General features: G+C 42.3%; 1 protein-coding gene across 5 annotated transcripts in view; it reads right to left on the bottom strand.

Moving 5' to 3' along the window:
* ATF6 (activating transcription factor 6) overlaps positions 1-16,441 on the bottom strand; it is a 419,899-nt gene that overhangs the window by 119,440 nt on the left and 284,018 nt on the right. For all 5 annotated transcript variants that reach the window (XM_084636803.1, XM_084636800.1, XM_084636801.1 and 2 more), the window contains exon 15: positions 9,800-9,884. In XM_084636803.1, the coding sequence (XP_084492929.1) occupies positions 9,800-9,884 (85 nt within the window). The remainder of the gene's footprint in view (positions 1-9,799; positions 9,885-16,441) is intronic.

The raw sequence follows: 16,441 nt of genomic DNA, 5'->3' as shown, positions 1-16,441 counted from the left end.
CTGTTCTCAATGGTAGCAGATGACAGAACGAGGAGTAATGGTCTCAAGTTGCAGTGGGGGAGGTTTAGATTGGATATTAGGAAAAACTTTTTCACTAAGAGGGTGGTGAAACACTGGAATGCGTTACCTAGGGAGGTGGTGGAATCTCCTTCCTTAGAGGTTTTTAAGGTCAGGCTTGACAAAGCCCTGGCTGGGATGATTTAACTGGGAATTGGTCCTGCTTTGAGCAGGGGGTTGGACTAGATGACCTTCTGGGGTCCCTTCCAACCCTGATATTCTATGATTCTATGATTCTATGATCTGAGGGATGCCAACCTTGATGGTGTGTGTGGTACCGGCAGATCCGTCGATTTATGTGGACTCTTATCATGCTTATGCGCTTTACAGCATGCTCCTTGTCTATGATTGGAACTCATGGAAGGAGTCTCTGCTTTCTTAGGTTTAGTGGAAGACTTACTGCCATGCTTATGTAATTACTTCCTTACCTCTCGACTAGGCCCCAGCGCTGGTACTGCTGTAGCTGGAGGTGCACTCCTAGCAGCCTCGGGTCAATGTACGGGGGAGGGGTTGCCTGGCCAGGGTCTGAGTGAGGTCTCATGAAAGTTCCATGAAGTGCTTCCAGAGGTGGAGAACCCAGCCGCCTCAGGTCTGGCTGGGGAAGGACTGATAGATATTGCACTTGGATGAAATGTGGACAGGCAGCAGAGGCAGAGTTGATGTTCATTGCTGACTGAGAAGGAACGTGGGCAGGAAGTGTGGATTTTAAAGCCTAGAGTCTTCGGCATAGTTCAGTACTCACACATGGGTGCGGAGGCAAGGGATGGTGTGGTTCAGAACAGAACACCCCCCCCAACCCCTCCGAAAAGCCCCAACTCTACTCCCAAAACTAGCAAACTACAAAAATTATTATATGAACAGTAAAAACAGTAAAATGCTCTAAAGCTAACTATGTACAACTACATATTTTTAAAGTGCTTCACACTCTAGAGGACACTAATAGTTCTGACTCGGACCATGCGGCGGTGAGAAGGAAATGGAGACACAGTCTGTCTGCCCTGCCCTTTATCACCTCAGACGAAACCATGAGGCAAGCCAAGGGCACATGCGTGACCCAACAGCCTCTAATACTTTCAAAATCTCTGGGTCCGGAAGCATGGAGAAACCCTCAGTGGAATACAGTAGGGACCATTGCTTGAGGAAGAGTGTGCAAAACCTCACACACACGCCCAACAGAAACAGCACACGTCATGCCAAGAGCCAGAAGCAGTGTGCATCCAGCAGGGTTTAACACTGAGAGGGGTTTCAAACCTGCCTTTTTGCTACCTGAGTTTTCTGCCAGTTTTGTTTCTAGTAGCTAACCTCCAAAATAGGATCAGCTGAACTTAATTGAGCAAAGGGTAACTAATCACCACCTCTCTCACTGCCAACCTGGACTAGAGAGTTCCTCAGCACTCACTGACTGGTCTTTACACAGCCAGTACTAAACATGATTGCTTCTGAGCTACCTGTGAAATTAACTTGATGTTGACAGCAAGAAAACACCATTCTTATGAAAACCCTCAACTTCACACACATGATAAAGATATGGTAATAAAGTCAGAGGTGGTTCATACTACTGAGAAATGTTGTAATGAATGTTGTTTTGGCCAAACTTCTACTACTATCCACTGCAATGAGTTGCTTCAAAGCAATTCTCACTGTATGTTTTTTTTAGGGAGAGAATTGCCAGTGTTTTTAGTAAGAGCAATACTGTTTACCCCATGAAGGGTAACAGAGAGCTTACACAATATGAAACAACCCATGCACCAAAGCAGGAAGAATAGCTTAGCTGTCCAGCACATTGCCGATGATAATTGTGATGTAAAGATGAATACAATCTTGACAGCAGTTAGGTAAATAGGAGACTAATGGCAGATGTTTTTTATTTAAACTGTAAGATCGGCACCTCCAGTGTGTCAATTCTGAATCACTGCCATACAGCCAGTGAGACTCTGAACTGCAAACAAAGGTTTTTTAGGAATGAAATCAACTGAAATCTTAACTAGTCTCTGGTGGATAGTCAGATTTCTAAAATAATACTCATTGCATACCCATAACAAACATGATTTGCTTAAAAATAAAAGCTTGTGTTTAAATTTTAATTATAGTTGGCTTCCCTTCACATGAGAGCCCTCAACAGAGTGCTGGGAAAACCCAGCAAGATCTCTACTGACAATATACACCTCACTAACATGAATGCCAAATGGTGCCTTCAGACAGAGATCAGCAAGACACGCCATTGTGATAGGACCTAGGCTTGGCCATCCTCTGGATCAGCTGTCTCCCACACACAGTAATGAGAATGAGGATAAGGACTTTCAGCTGAGATTTTCAAGAAGTCTAGAGGATTTAGCCATTCACCTTCTATTAGTCTGGATGGAAGACCTGTGGCTAAATCCCTAGACTGGTTTGAACACCCCAGTTTATGTTTGTGTAGCACTTTTCCTCCACAAAGGATGTCCAACATTTTATCAACTAATGGCTGGATTTTCCTTGGTTACACTGCTGTAAATTACAAGATGAAGCCCAGTAAAGAATAGATCTTCCTGGATAACAAGGTGACTAATAACATTCAGCATGTAGCATTCTCCTTAACATGAGGGCAAACAGTTGATGTGCCATGATTAATATGGGGGTCTCTAGCCTCCCAGAACCAAAGAATACCACTACACTGCAAGCAAATAAACAAACAAACAAACCCCCATGACAGTGAGTCTTAGACCATGACAGCTGACTTGGGCTCATGCTGTGAGGCTAAAAATAGCAGTGTAGACCTTCGGGCTCAAGTTGAACCAAGGCTCTGAAACCTGACAGGGAGGATGGGTCTCAGAGCCCTGGCTCCAGCCCAAATGGTAACATCTACACTGATATTTTTAGCCTTGTAGCATCAGCCCTGTGAGCCTGAGTTAGTTGATCCAGGCTTTGAGACTTGCTGCCACAAGATTTTTTTTGTTTGCAGTGCAGATGTACCCACGCTTTGAAGTAAGTTTGCATGTGAGTGTAATTAACATTGGTGAAAGATGCTGGACTGGCAGCCCAGGAGACAGAAGTCCTTTCTTTATCCAGAGAAGAGGTACATCACTAGCAGTTGTGTGCATTCCCCATGTACTTCAGCCCTGATCTGAAGGAACCATATTTTGAGATAGAGGGTAACTCAGTTTCCATGGCTGATCCAAGCCTTGGACTCTCTGTGGAGACTCACAGCACGAAGGACACTTTGGGCTTGTCTACACTACAAAATTAGGTTGACTTAAGTTAGGTCAACCTACAGTCACTGCAGCAATTAAATCAGCTGTTGGTGTCCATATTGCCCTCCTTCTGCCAGTGGAGTGTGTCTTCACCAGGAGCATTTGCACTGACTGAAGTGGGGCATTGTGGGGCATCGACAACCACGCAGGGCTCACAGGTAAGGCCCCCCACCACAGGCTGACAGCAGGAGCTGGAGACGAAATGTGAAATAATAGCAGCCATAAAACTGACAGGAATGTCAATTTCACTGCTGGTACCCTCCCTGCTGTGAAACTGAGCTACAGCTTGACCTGTCAACCCCTGGGTGGGGCTTCAGCTGTGAGCCCGGTGCCTGGCTGACAGCCAACAGATGATATAAGTAAAGCAGTCTACATGGACACTGCATTGCCCTAACTACATTGACCTAACTGCTACGCCTCTTGTGGAGGTGAAGTTATTAAGTCAGTATAGTGGGCAACTTGCATCGGCGGGAACACCATTGTAGCGTAGACACTGACAGAGTTAGGTTGATGTAAGCTGCGTTACATCAAGCTAACTCTGTAGTGTAGACCAGGCCTAAGTCCTAACTGGAACAGTTTGAGAAAAAGGGTTTAAATTCACCTGTAAGGACAGCATCAAGAACTCCATGAGACGGAAAGGAGGAAATTGTTTGCATCTCACTCCTTCAAGTGTCTTAAAGAACTGTGGAACCTACATGTGAAATATCTAAATGATGATGTGAAAGGGGAAAAACAAACAAACCGGCTGATATACAGAAGTTTCTAAGCCCATTTTACTTCCCAATAGTTTGAAACTTGTTTACAGAAACAGCAAAACACACTGACCTCTAATCTCCCTCTTTCAATTGTCCTTTACCCTCCACTCAAAACCCTACACAGGTCCACACAGTGAGAGGCCATTCATTTCTTCTCTCTAATTCTAGCTTGTACCTATTCTCTGCATGAACCCTTCTGCTGTCACTGGGAGTCCCACAAAGAGGATGAGGGCAGAATATAAGAATAGAGATCAGCAGTTCAGATGAGAGATCCTGGGGCCATTCAGAAAGGGATGAGAATCCTGCCTGGGAAGAGATTACCTGAGACTCCCAAACCACTTTCTATTGAACTGCATATTGTTTTTGTGTTCAGAATCAGGGCCAGTGTAGAAGGAAGCAATTGAAGGTATTCTGGGCATCATTTCAAAATTAAGGAGGGCACTGTTCCCTCTAAGCTGTGTGCATGTACACATGCACACAGATCCTAAACACTGTGCACACGGCGAAACACCACGTGCACAAAAATTTGCACAGAAGAAATTTTTTGTGCACACGGCCTGTCAAAAATTAGAGGGAACATTGAAGGATGGTCCAATCACACTCCCCTGATCTGCACTCAAAAGGGCCATGGCAGCAAGAGGAAGGCTGTCAGTCACCTCAATGGCAATGATATCTCCACCTCCCTCAGGGGTGTAGCTGGAGAAGAGGATGGACAGTGGGAGCAGGGGCCAGAGGGGCACATGTTCAGCTCCCACCAGCCCTGCTGACTCCTCTCAGAAAGCGCTGTCCTCTCCCTATTGGGGCAAGTCTTTGAAAGGTGGCTTCTTTCGGAAGCAGCCGCCACCTGGAGAAGCCTTTACCGTGGCTCCATTGCCTACTAACCTCCACATTCCTGGCAGCTGCCCCTGAATATGCCCAGTCCCCATGCCAGACTGTGCAGTGTCTGCAGGAATGAGGGACAGAACTGTGAAGGGGAGGAGCTCCTCCCCCACACAAGGCTCTCAGGGGCATAATCTCCCCCCAAATGAACTGGAATTAATAGGTTAAAAATGAAGCAGAGTCTCCCAGGGTCTCTCACAGATGCTCTGGTATTTCCCGCACCTACTGGCCAATTTGACTGACACACAAGGCAGGGTTTGCTGTATGTTTGTTCTGAAACTGCATTTATGTCTTATTGGTTTCAGTGTCTCTGCCCAAATCCCTTGGCCTCTGATAACCCCCAGGTAATGTTGGTGTTTCCATTTAAAACAACAATTTTACACTGTTTCCTCATTCTGAAGTCTATTTCTCACATTGTTTGAAAGCATTATTCAGTCCAGTTTCTTTTAAAAACTGCTCATATTGTGATCAGACTGAGTAACATTTTCAAATACTTTCCAAATCATCAGAAATATAACTTAGTCTCCAGATGATGAAATTATGTGTATGTGTGTGATAATCCAGCTCAGCCAGGGAAGGATTCTTGTAATATGGACACAAATATGAATTTTCAGGCAGATAAGTGCAAAAAATAATTATGAAACATCTAATGAAAATGTCTCCTCTGCAATACGGTTGACTATATATTACCACATTTGTCTTACCAAACTGCATGGGAAAACAGAACCAGCAAAAATTTTGGAAGCTTGAAGCTAATTCACTCAGTTTATGGAAATTCTGCATCTGACAATGTTTTCAGTGTGCTTAAATGTAACAAAAACATTTGGGTTTATGGTTCATGTGCACTGTAAAGTGCATAATAAGGCATGATTTTGTATAGATTATCTGATGGAAAGTTTAACTAACCTTTTCTGGGGTACAGAGTGTATTCCTGTTCAGACGGCTACTACAGAGACCCTGTGTACCATGTATGTCTTCGCTTGGCATACAGCTTCCTCCCTTTGGGAATTAACTACTGTACATGTTCACGTTGTATCTGTTCAGTCTTTTGGGTGCGACTCAAAATGAGTCTCCTGATCACTGATAGTCATTAATGAGCCTGTGCATTTTATGCAAAATTGGGTTGTTTTCCCCAGAGAGCTGATCTAAGTCCAGTGTATTATTATTAAACATGCTAGTGCCCAAGGGCCCTGATTGGGAAGGGCTCCAGGGTGCTGGGTGCTATACATAGCACAGATAAGAGACAATCCCTGCTCCGGAGGACGTACAGCCTGAACAACACACACACTTGAAGGAGGGGAGGGGAGGGGAGGGGAGGGAATGGGATGTCAGATGCCATCAAATCCATGTGGTATGGAATTGGCCTAGTGTTGTGAATTATGGGTTTGTTGTTTGTTTTTCAGCTGGGAGCAGATGAGGGGTGAGGAGTGGCAAGAATGGTGGCAGCAGAGGTGGGAGGGGATTAGTAAAAGAATGGGAGTTCATAAAAACAAGAGGGTAGGAAAAGGGTCAGTCACAGATCACCTGCCTGGTTGTGGTGAGCACCTGGCGTGAACCTGAAGAAGGGTCTGGCTATTGTTGAATGGCCTTATGGCAGAGGTGAGATTGAAGAAGGGTCTGGCAGTAGCTGTATGGCTTAGAGCAGGCAGATTTTTCCATGCATAATGGTAGAAAGAGTGGAGATGCATAAGGAAGAAGCTGATTGGTGGGAAGTAAAGGCTTGGAGCACTGGGACAAGCGAAGGCAGCAGCTGATGATATTATAGGTCACTATAATTACCCATGCCAGCTAAAACCAGTTGTAAACGCAATATAAGAGCGTCCACAAAGGGGGCTGCACTGGTTTAAATTAAATGGGTTTTAAGAAATTATTTTACTTAAACTTGTGCAAATTGCTGTGTGCAGAGCAAGCCAACATCAGCTGGGTAGGGTGGGACTAAATTGTGAAGGGGCTTAAAGTTAAAGACACGAAGGCTGGGTTTGATGGGGGAGGTGAAGGCACAGCCCATGGAGTATTTCAATGCACTTTCTTAAATCCATTTTCAATTTCAACTGCATAAGTGATTCTTCACTTCCACTTCTAAAAGCTGTGCTATAGTGTTGCTAGTATGGACAAACTGGAGCAATGGTCTGAAGTAAATAGGATGGAATTCAATAAGGACAAATGCAAAGTACTCCACTTAGGAAGGAACAATCAATTGCACACATACCCAATGGAAAATGACTGCTTAGAAATTCCTTACTGCAGAAAGCGGTCTCGGGGTCATAGTGGATCACAAGCTAAATATGCATCAACAGTGCAACAATGTTGCAAAAAAAGCAAACATCATTCTGGGATGTATTAGCAGAAGTGTTGTAAGCGAGACACAAGAGCTAATTCTTCCGCTCTACTCCATGCTGATTAGGCCTCAGCTGGAGTATTGTGTCCAGTTCTGGGCACCACATTTCAGGAAAGATGTGGACGAATTGGAGAAAGTCCAGAGAAGAGCAACAAAAATGAATAAAGGTCTAGAAAACATGACATATGAGGGATGACTGAAAAAAATGGGTTTGTTTAGTCTGGAGAAGAGAAGACTGAGGAGGGAGAAAAATGGTTCTCCTTAAGAGAGGATAAGACAAGAAGCAATGGGCTTAAATTTCCGCAAGGGTGGTTTAGGCTGGACATTAGGAAAGCTTCCTAACAGGATGGTTAAGCACTGGAGTAAATTGCCTAGGGAAGGTTTGGAATCTCCATCATTGGAGAGTTTTAAGAGCAGGTTAGATGAACGCCTAGATATCTAGATATTACTTAGTCCTGCTATGAGTGCAGGGGACTGGTCTAGATGACCTCTCAAGGTCCCTTCCAGTCCTGCAATTCTATGATTGATTCTATGCAAAGGCTGAAGAGAAAACAATGGCTGTTCCATTCCTAACCCTCACATCTCAAGCAGCCCTTGCTATTCACACTGTAGGCCCTCGTACAGCTCTGCCAATGTCTTTCAATCCTGATCCACGGTACCATCAGCTTAGTTAAACCAAGACTGAGCACCCTTCCCCTGACCTCTCAGTTCTGCACAAAACCTCACATCATTAGCCATATTTGCTGGGACTGGAAAAAGAGGGGGTGGGTAAGGTTGAGGTGCACTGGCAAAGTGAGTTGGGAAGTGGACTAAGAGACAATAACAAGCATGCAATTCCCATAAAAAATTATTCCTGCCCAAAGCCTGTGTTGGGAATTATTCAGTTCTTCAGAAGATAGGGTTACAGTGAGATATCTGGTGACCCTACAGAGCTAGAAACATGACCTTTTCACCATCAGAAAGGGAAATTCCCAGCTTCCTAATGGAACACCACCTTTTCTTCCAATCATAGCAGGACTGAGATACTGGACTTTAAAATTATACCATTTAAAGCTATTTTTAGAGGCATTAATGGACTCTACAGAGTTAACTAGACCTGTGTGGGATATGGAAGGTTCATTTTGTGAGAGATTTCGATATTTCAAATCTGGCTGTATTCCGAATTGGAACAAACACTGAATTTCTGAATTCTCAATGAAGAAAAATTCTATTTTGGATCCATCACAGTATTTTGTTTCAACAAAATTAAATGTTTTGTTTTTATTTCAATTTTTATTAAAAAAAATGTAGAAACAAAAAGTTATTTCAAAATGAAAACCAAAATGCTTCGTTGTGAGAACACTGAAACAGGCAGTTTTTACACTGTCTGAACTTTTCTCTGGTTTTCTTTTAAAATAAAATTCCGGTGAAATCAATCTGAGTTCAGATTTGGTTAGATTTGAAGGAAGTTTCTCTGACCAGCTTTAAAGTTAACTACAGCAGAGGGGTACAGTCTGGAGACATGGGTTACAGGTGGAGGGATCTGGAAAAAAGGTTCCAATGAAGGGCATGATTCACCATTGTGCTCCTCTTGTTTTGTGCCAGGTTAATCCACGGGTTTCAGTGAAGTGACATTGGTATGAAACACAAGTATTGCAGGGTGAATCAAACTCCAAATGTTGACGCTATACCTTTGTAAAATAGTCTTTCTCTAACATGTGGCACATATAGGATGTCATAGTGTGGTGGGAGGATTTTATTGCACTTGTCTGAACTGCACCACTCGCGGAGCAGATTGTAGCAGATAAAACCTCTTATGATCACATATTCTATCCTAACAACTATGGAACACACTAAAACTGGATTTTTTTTCTGTTAAAAAGTGTTTATCAGACCGGAACAATGACCCACACAGAGACAGCATTTTGAGTTCTGTGACCAGGAGAAAGCATGGAACTGGAAGTGGTTAGTGGAGGAGGGTTCCGCTGAACTTGGTTCTCAGATACTGGATCAAAAACACATGTGTGCTTGTATTAGATAACTTCTTTGAAAAAGGTTCTGTGCCTACTGTGGCAGGCAAGCCCGGCACTACTGGGATGAAAATGGGACATTCCCCTCCACCCCTACAACTATCTTCCAGGGGCCCCAAATTATTGTCAGAAAGGCCAAAATATGTACAGTTATCCAGTGTTAAAGCAGCAGATTGGAGAGTCCTCAACCTTCATATAAATTATAAATCATAACAAAATACTGACATGGTAGCCAAACTATTTTTTTAAACTCTTAAAATCCAAGGTTTTCCACGGGTCTATCCTGGAATCTTGTTTATTAACTAGTGACATCCAGGGCCTCCAAATAGCCATTTGTTCCCCCAATGGGACCTTAGAACCCTGTTTTGGCAGCCATGTGATTCCTACATTAGGAGTATGTAAAGATATGATATCGCTTCTGCACCAGGAAAGCAGTTTGATTTATGAAACTTACATTACATTTTGGCTTCCATGACCAATCCAGCCATATCTTTTAAAAAGTATTTGTCCTAAATCAAGGTTTGGACTTACCACTGACGTTTATTGCTGGCAACACGATAGACATCTTGGGCCGTCTGGTCTTACTATGGGTGGTAGCAGGCAACAACAAGTGATCCTGGAAAATATGAAAAAATGTGTTACATTTGTATTGAAGCACTGAGTTGTAGAAATGCCTCTCCATTCTGTGCCACTTGCATTCCAGGTAAATCTATTTATGAAGGTTTGGTGATTTCATATTGCTAACAAAAGTCACAGCCATTGCCCATATTGTGTAACCAGAAAAAATCTCTATCGGGTACGGCAACATCAGAAAGCACCTTGATCCTCATGTGGAAGGGGATGGGAACTACTCTTAGGCCCCTGTTCAGTAGAGCCCTTAAATTTGTGATTCAGTTTATTTAACTTGTTGAGTCAGATTTAAGCATGTGGTTAACTACTTTACTGAACTGGAGCCTTCACTGCCCATGCTGTTTGGTTCATGTCATCCTGTTAAATCTGTCATCTAATTGAAAAGGGAAGTCTTTCTTCCCTCTTTTTGATGAACTGTGCTGGGTTTACTGATTGGGAAAATGAAGACCGCGATGCCCAGAACCGGTAATGCTCAAGGAAGCACTATCAGCCCCTCGATTTCATGATAACAATATTCACTTAATTTTTGTTTTAAACAAATGTGAAATTGTTCGGTGTGAGTTTCAGGGTGGTCCTAGGGAGTTCTAAGCTAAGTCTTAGATGTATCTTACATTGGTGAAGTATTTTGCAAGATACCACAAAGAAAAAGAAAAACAGATTACTGTCCTTGCCAGTAAAAAAAACCAACTCAATAAAGAACTCTATTTAAAAATAACCATGGCTCTCAATCTACAACAGTCAATTCTGGCACTAAATACTAAAACCCCATAGTCAAGTATTGCTGAAGTAGTGACAAAACTCAGCAAAGGCCAACAACTCCACAGTAAAGGCTATTGTGAAATTCAACACAGAATATGTCTCCTGGGAATGACTTCATTATAATCTCAGTGTTAGGTCTAAACTTCCTGGCAGTGTTTGTGTCATAATCTGAAGATTGTTTTTAAACACTAGTGCTTGAATCTCATGCCCTTGATTTTTATTTTTATTTTCATTTTCAAAAGGAATTGTTCCTGGAAAGTTATAAAACTGAATATTATTTACTGAATACCTGAGCTGCTTCTTGGAGGACATAAGTAATTGATTAGCAGATTTAACTCAGTGAATCCTAGTTATCTTTTTGCTAAAGAATTTCAAGGTTGATGAAACATTCACACTTTAATTTGGTTTTATTTTTGTCGGTATTATTGTAGCATCCTAGGAGCCTCAGGCACAGACCAGTTGTCAATAGTACCCTTTATTGATTTTGAATAATAAAATGAGAGGAGACCCCTATCTGATCGTTCTAGGACTGCTGGATAAATATTTAGAAATATTTAGCAGCCCCATTGCAAATAATCATACAATAATCATACAAATCAGCATAGAAGTAAAGCAAAATCCCATCTTTCCTTGTACATTGCCCACAACAGTATGTGCTTCCTCAGTTGTCCTCAGTGCTGATGAAAGATGCTGGATTGAAAGGTTACAGCAAACACCTCTTTCAGTACCCTGAGCAGATATACAACAGGCAGTGCCCGTGCCAGTTTATGTTACAACCACCCCTAATCAGCAACTGAAGCCAGTGCAGACATCTCACATGTGATCTGTAAAAATTCCACTAGCTCCATTACGTCACAGCTGAGTTCTAAATCTTGACTCTAATCTAGAAGTACAATGGATTGGAATCTAGCTAACTCAGAGAGGAGTTACCTTCCACGATTCTCCAGGAAAGCTACATTACACAGTGCTGATGCAGCTGGACAGACCCTGGCTCTATCTATCAGCCACAGAGAATACAAGTGGGACCCTGGCTAAGGAACTACTTGCCAGAAGAGAACAGATTATGTCCAAACCTGATGTTCAGATCAAGGTGTAAAACACACCTCTTCTATGAAGTCTCTACCAGATGCAAATCTCTTGCAAAAAAATTATATAGAATCCTGCTCTTCTGTCCAAGAAGAACAAAGAGGAAGAGAACAGAGTGCCCAGTGTCTGGTTGGGCACGAATACACCAAAAAACATGCTAGTGCTGTTTAGATCATTACAGTCCAAACAACATAGCAAAGAAAAAAAAAGAGACTCTCAATGTCATGACAGTGTGAGAAAAGTCATGTGACTTGCATGCTCACATTCAAACTGGATTTGGAGTTTTCATACAACTCCACAGCACTCCCATGGGGACTTTGAAGAAGAAAGGTGTGTGAAAGGCTATTATGTCCAAAGCCCAAAGTCTTGGCCAGTGCTAATTCTGCAGTTGCACCAATCAGTTGAAAGTTGGGGACAGCCCAAATTTTGCCCAAATTCAGGAGTGTTTTGCAACTTGCCAGGAGCCAGTGGATTTCACCCAATTTGTAAGCATCTTTATCTTTGACAAGGAGATGTGTTGGATTTGCCATGGTCTATCTTGATCCAAAGAGAGAGCCCTGTATTGAAGGTTAGGGTAGCAACAGATAGACCCTGTCGCCTATCTTTGGCCTTTGGTCTATACTGGCTACCTATGATGTTAGTCATCCGATTGGAAATCTGGAGTTGTTAAAAATCAAGAGGAAAACAGACTCCTCCCTTCTGAGGTATAATAGCAACCTATCAATTTTAATCTTCAAGCCACTTTGCCAGCATCAACTTTAATCAGTCCTCACAATGTTCCTGTGGGAGAGGTAAATATTATTTATTATCCCCATTGTGGAGATGGGGAACCTCAAGAGTGGGGTAAAGTTACTTGCCCCAGGCTACAGAAGGAGTCAGTGGCAGAGCTACAATTAAAATTTAGCTGCCCTGATTCTGAGTCCCATACTCCAGCCACTAGAGCAAACCCCCTCTCTATGCTCTAGATGTCTTACAGTAAAATTAGGTCTATATTTTATATTTGGGGATTGGTGGATATCCTTATCTGCTCTGGTGCCTTGAGGACCTCCAGTTTCCCTAGCTTTACATCCTGCCCCCCTTAGGGCTGCTAAACATTACGTGCCCAGATATTGCTGATATTTTCTGCAGTCTTGGACAAACTCACAAAGATGTCAACACAGTCTCAAGAGCATCCATGGAGAAGGATGGCACAGACAGCACTCTCTAAAGAGATGCTCCTCAACAGACAGTAAGACAATTTTCTCTGTTCAGCCTCTTACGTACAAGAAGCTGTTGGCTCTGTCTCCATAACCCTTGCTGCAGCCCTAGGCATCATTATTGTAGTGTAAGACACAAACACCTACCCATGCAAAAAATCAATGTAAAGATAAGTGATTAGAAAGAAATGAGACATTTAGAAAAATTCGTAAAAGTATCTCTGTGTAGCATGTGATACATTGGGCAAAGACATTATTCTGCTAAACTCCTAAAGCATTTTTAATTTCACACCAGAAGGGAAAAAAGAAACAATTATTCACCTCTGATTTTAACACTGTAGATATGTATATCTAAAATCAAAATGTTATTTGTAGGCTTGGCAAAATTCTTTTTTTTTTTTTTTGTAATTTCAATGGATAGTATCAATTTTTATTTTAAAGCATTTTTCCCTGATTTTTTTCATTTTGAATTTTCACAGTTGCAGGAAATTAAGGGTGTGTGATAGACAATAATTATTTAATGACAGTAGATGTTGACAGTGGGGCTGCAGGAAAGATCCCTGCATGGCTGAGGGGCCTGAGACATCTGGGCACAAAGTTCTGGAGAGGTTGCAGTCCTGCCCCACCAGAACAGAGACCCCAGCCAATGCCACACTGGGAGGAGAACCCATGGGGGCAGGGAAGGCCTTCTCACTGCTGAGCAGCTCCAGCCCAGGGATGGCTCCAGCACTTGCAGCTGGTGAGAGAGTGAGCAGGGCTGTGACATAGGGGCTACCTGCAGAGGGCTCCCTGTGTGGCTAAGGGCCCAGGATAATGAATCTCTATGGGTGAAAGGTGCTGGGGAGGCTGCCTTGCTGACTGCCATCAATGTTTTTTTCTCCCAGCCAATTTCTGTGCCACGTGAAATTGATGTTTAGTGGACTAATGATTTAAATCAAATCCTTCCAAGCCTAGTTATTTGTGATACTAATACATGAGATAAAACTGAAAAGCAGTAAAAACGAATTCTAAAAGCCAGCATCTGCTTCGTTCCTGAAAGTGTCAGCCAGAAGCAGAATAAATGACATTAGCCTACAACAGATGGCTCTGGCTCAGGCCAAGATATACACTTGGATGAAATGACAATTTCAATAGACGATGCAAAGCTGACAGAGCTGGCACGACCATTGGAAAAATAACAGCCTGGAAAGACAAGATTTCCAAGTGAGACCCTGGCTCCAGCATTCTCCTTTTGTTAACAATCACCTCTCCAGCTTGGTGATAGAAAAGCCAGATGACCTAAATATTCAAAAATCCATCCATACAGACAATATCTTTCTTTAATAAGTTCAAAATACAGTAATTCAGGATTTTCTGGGGCTAAAAGATGTTAACTGTTACTTATTACTCTCCCTGTAATACTCATATTTATCAAGCCACTGACCTCACAAAACAGTCAGGGTCCTGCACAGTTAGAATATAATTAATTGCTGCCTGTAAATCAGCATACGACACACAACATCATGAAACATTTACAAGCTATTTTCCCTATAAAATGGAATGTCTAATCAGATCCTGCTACTCTTTAAGCCACTCTAGTGTCTGCCACCTGCTTCCAGACACAGCCCTAGGGGACACTACAAGTGTTCAACAATGCGATTCCCGAGCATGGTGCAGGAAAGTGAATGTGGTCATTAAAGAATCTAAGGATGTAAGATCAAAGGTAAACTGCTCCAATTCTGGTAGTTATACTCTGTATCTCTAAATATCCCCTGTAGCTTCAAAAGGAAATGGAACTCTTTTTCACTGTGCTAGGATATTTCTGTGTTGCCAGCTCCTGCTGTTTTAGTCTAAGTTTTGTGATATTTGGGGTGTTTCTTAAAACTCCAGCTTCTGAAGTTATGTGAGAATATGCGATAATGTGTGAGAATCTCAGCTTTTGTTTTAAAAAAGTAAATTTCTAGCCCTCATAGCTACAGAGCAAAGCTTGAAAACGTGACCTGACTCTAGCCTCAGAGTCTGTCTACACAGTAATTAGACACCTGCGGCTGGCCTGTGTCAGACAACTTGTGCTTACAGGGCTCTGGCTGCGGTGCTGTTTCATTGCAGTGTAGACTTCTGGGCTCAGGCTCGAGCCCAAGCTCTGGGACCCTCCCTTCTTGCAGGGTCCCAGAGCCTGGGCTCCAGTCCAAGCCCAAATGTCTACACAGCAATGAAACAGACCTGCAGCCCAAGCTCTGGGAGCCTGAGTCAGCTGGCATGGGGCTGCGGGTGTTCTAGTTGCTGTTAGACATACTGTAAGCGTCCAAAAAACAGAAAGTAAATAAAAAGTTCCTAAAATATATTCTTTTTAAAATAATGATTTAGGGACCTGAATCATGGTGTTTGAATGCTTGGGGTTGTCATTGCTGCTATTCTCTGGTTTTGCTATGCCCTGTTAAATAGCTATCATGTTTCACCCCTGCCATAGACGCATTTTAGTGGTGGATGAAATGCAATTTATTTATAGGCATTTCTATGATACTCATCATCAAAACCCTGGAATGCTGCAAAACACTGACTAGGTTATTGTCACTGCACCTGTAACACAGGGAAATATTATGATCCCTTTTGGGAAGACCAGCAAGAGAGAGTTTTGAAAAGTACCTAAGGGACTGTCTACACTTGAAAATGAATTGGATGAAGGTAGGGTGTGAATTTTCAGCACAATAACTCTTTTTGAATACCTCCCTATGTGGGCACTCTTATTTTGGAATAAGACTGCCTTGTTCCTGTTTAGATTAATCTACCTTTAAAAAATAGCTCTTCTGGAACAATTCCGAGTGTAGACAAGCCATCAGAGCCATACAGGCCTAAGGGACAGATTTTCAAAATTAGGTCATGCACCTTAAGAACAAGTTTCAGAGTAGCAGCCGTGCTAGTCTGTATCCGCAAAAAGAAAAGGAGTACTTGTGGCACCTTAGAGACTAACAAATTTATTTGAGCATAAGTTTTCATGAGCTACAGTTCAAATGCAACCGATGACGTGAGCTGTAGCTCACGAAAGCTTATGCTCAAATAAATTTGTTAGTCTCTAAGGTGCCACAAGTACTCCTTTTCTTCTTAAGAACAAGCTCATCCTTCTTCTTTCCCCTATATACTCCTTACCTAACAAGACCATCCTCCCCTGTATTTTCCTTAACAGAACAGTTGTCATATTTATGTATGGACAGTCTGTTTGAAAGTTCTTTTAACAACCTTCTGAATAATAAAGTTACAGAATGAAAAATAATTATAACAGATTTAATGTATCATTATAATTAATAAAATATTTTAATAAATATTGGTTTCACTGGCTTATATTTGTTTAAGTAAGTTTAGAGTGACAAGGTGGGTGAGGTAATATCTTTTATTGGATCAACTTCAAGCTCTTGAGCCACACAGAGCTCCTCCTCAGACCCAGAGATTCCAGTCTTGAATTAAAGACTCCAAAGAATGGGCAGTCTATAACATCCCTAGCAAAATTTTACGGCTGATGTGAGAA

Source organism: Lepidochelys olivacea, assembly GCF_965140295.1.
Source record: "Lepidochelys olivacea isolate rLepOli2 genome assembly, chromosome: 8".
Classification (NCBI taxonomy): domain Eukaryota; kingdom Metazoa; phylum Chordata; order Testudines; family Cheloniidae; genus Lepidochelys; species Lepidochelys olivacea.
This window is presented reverse-complemented; position numbering and strand designations above follow the sequence as displayed.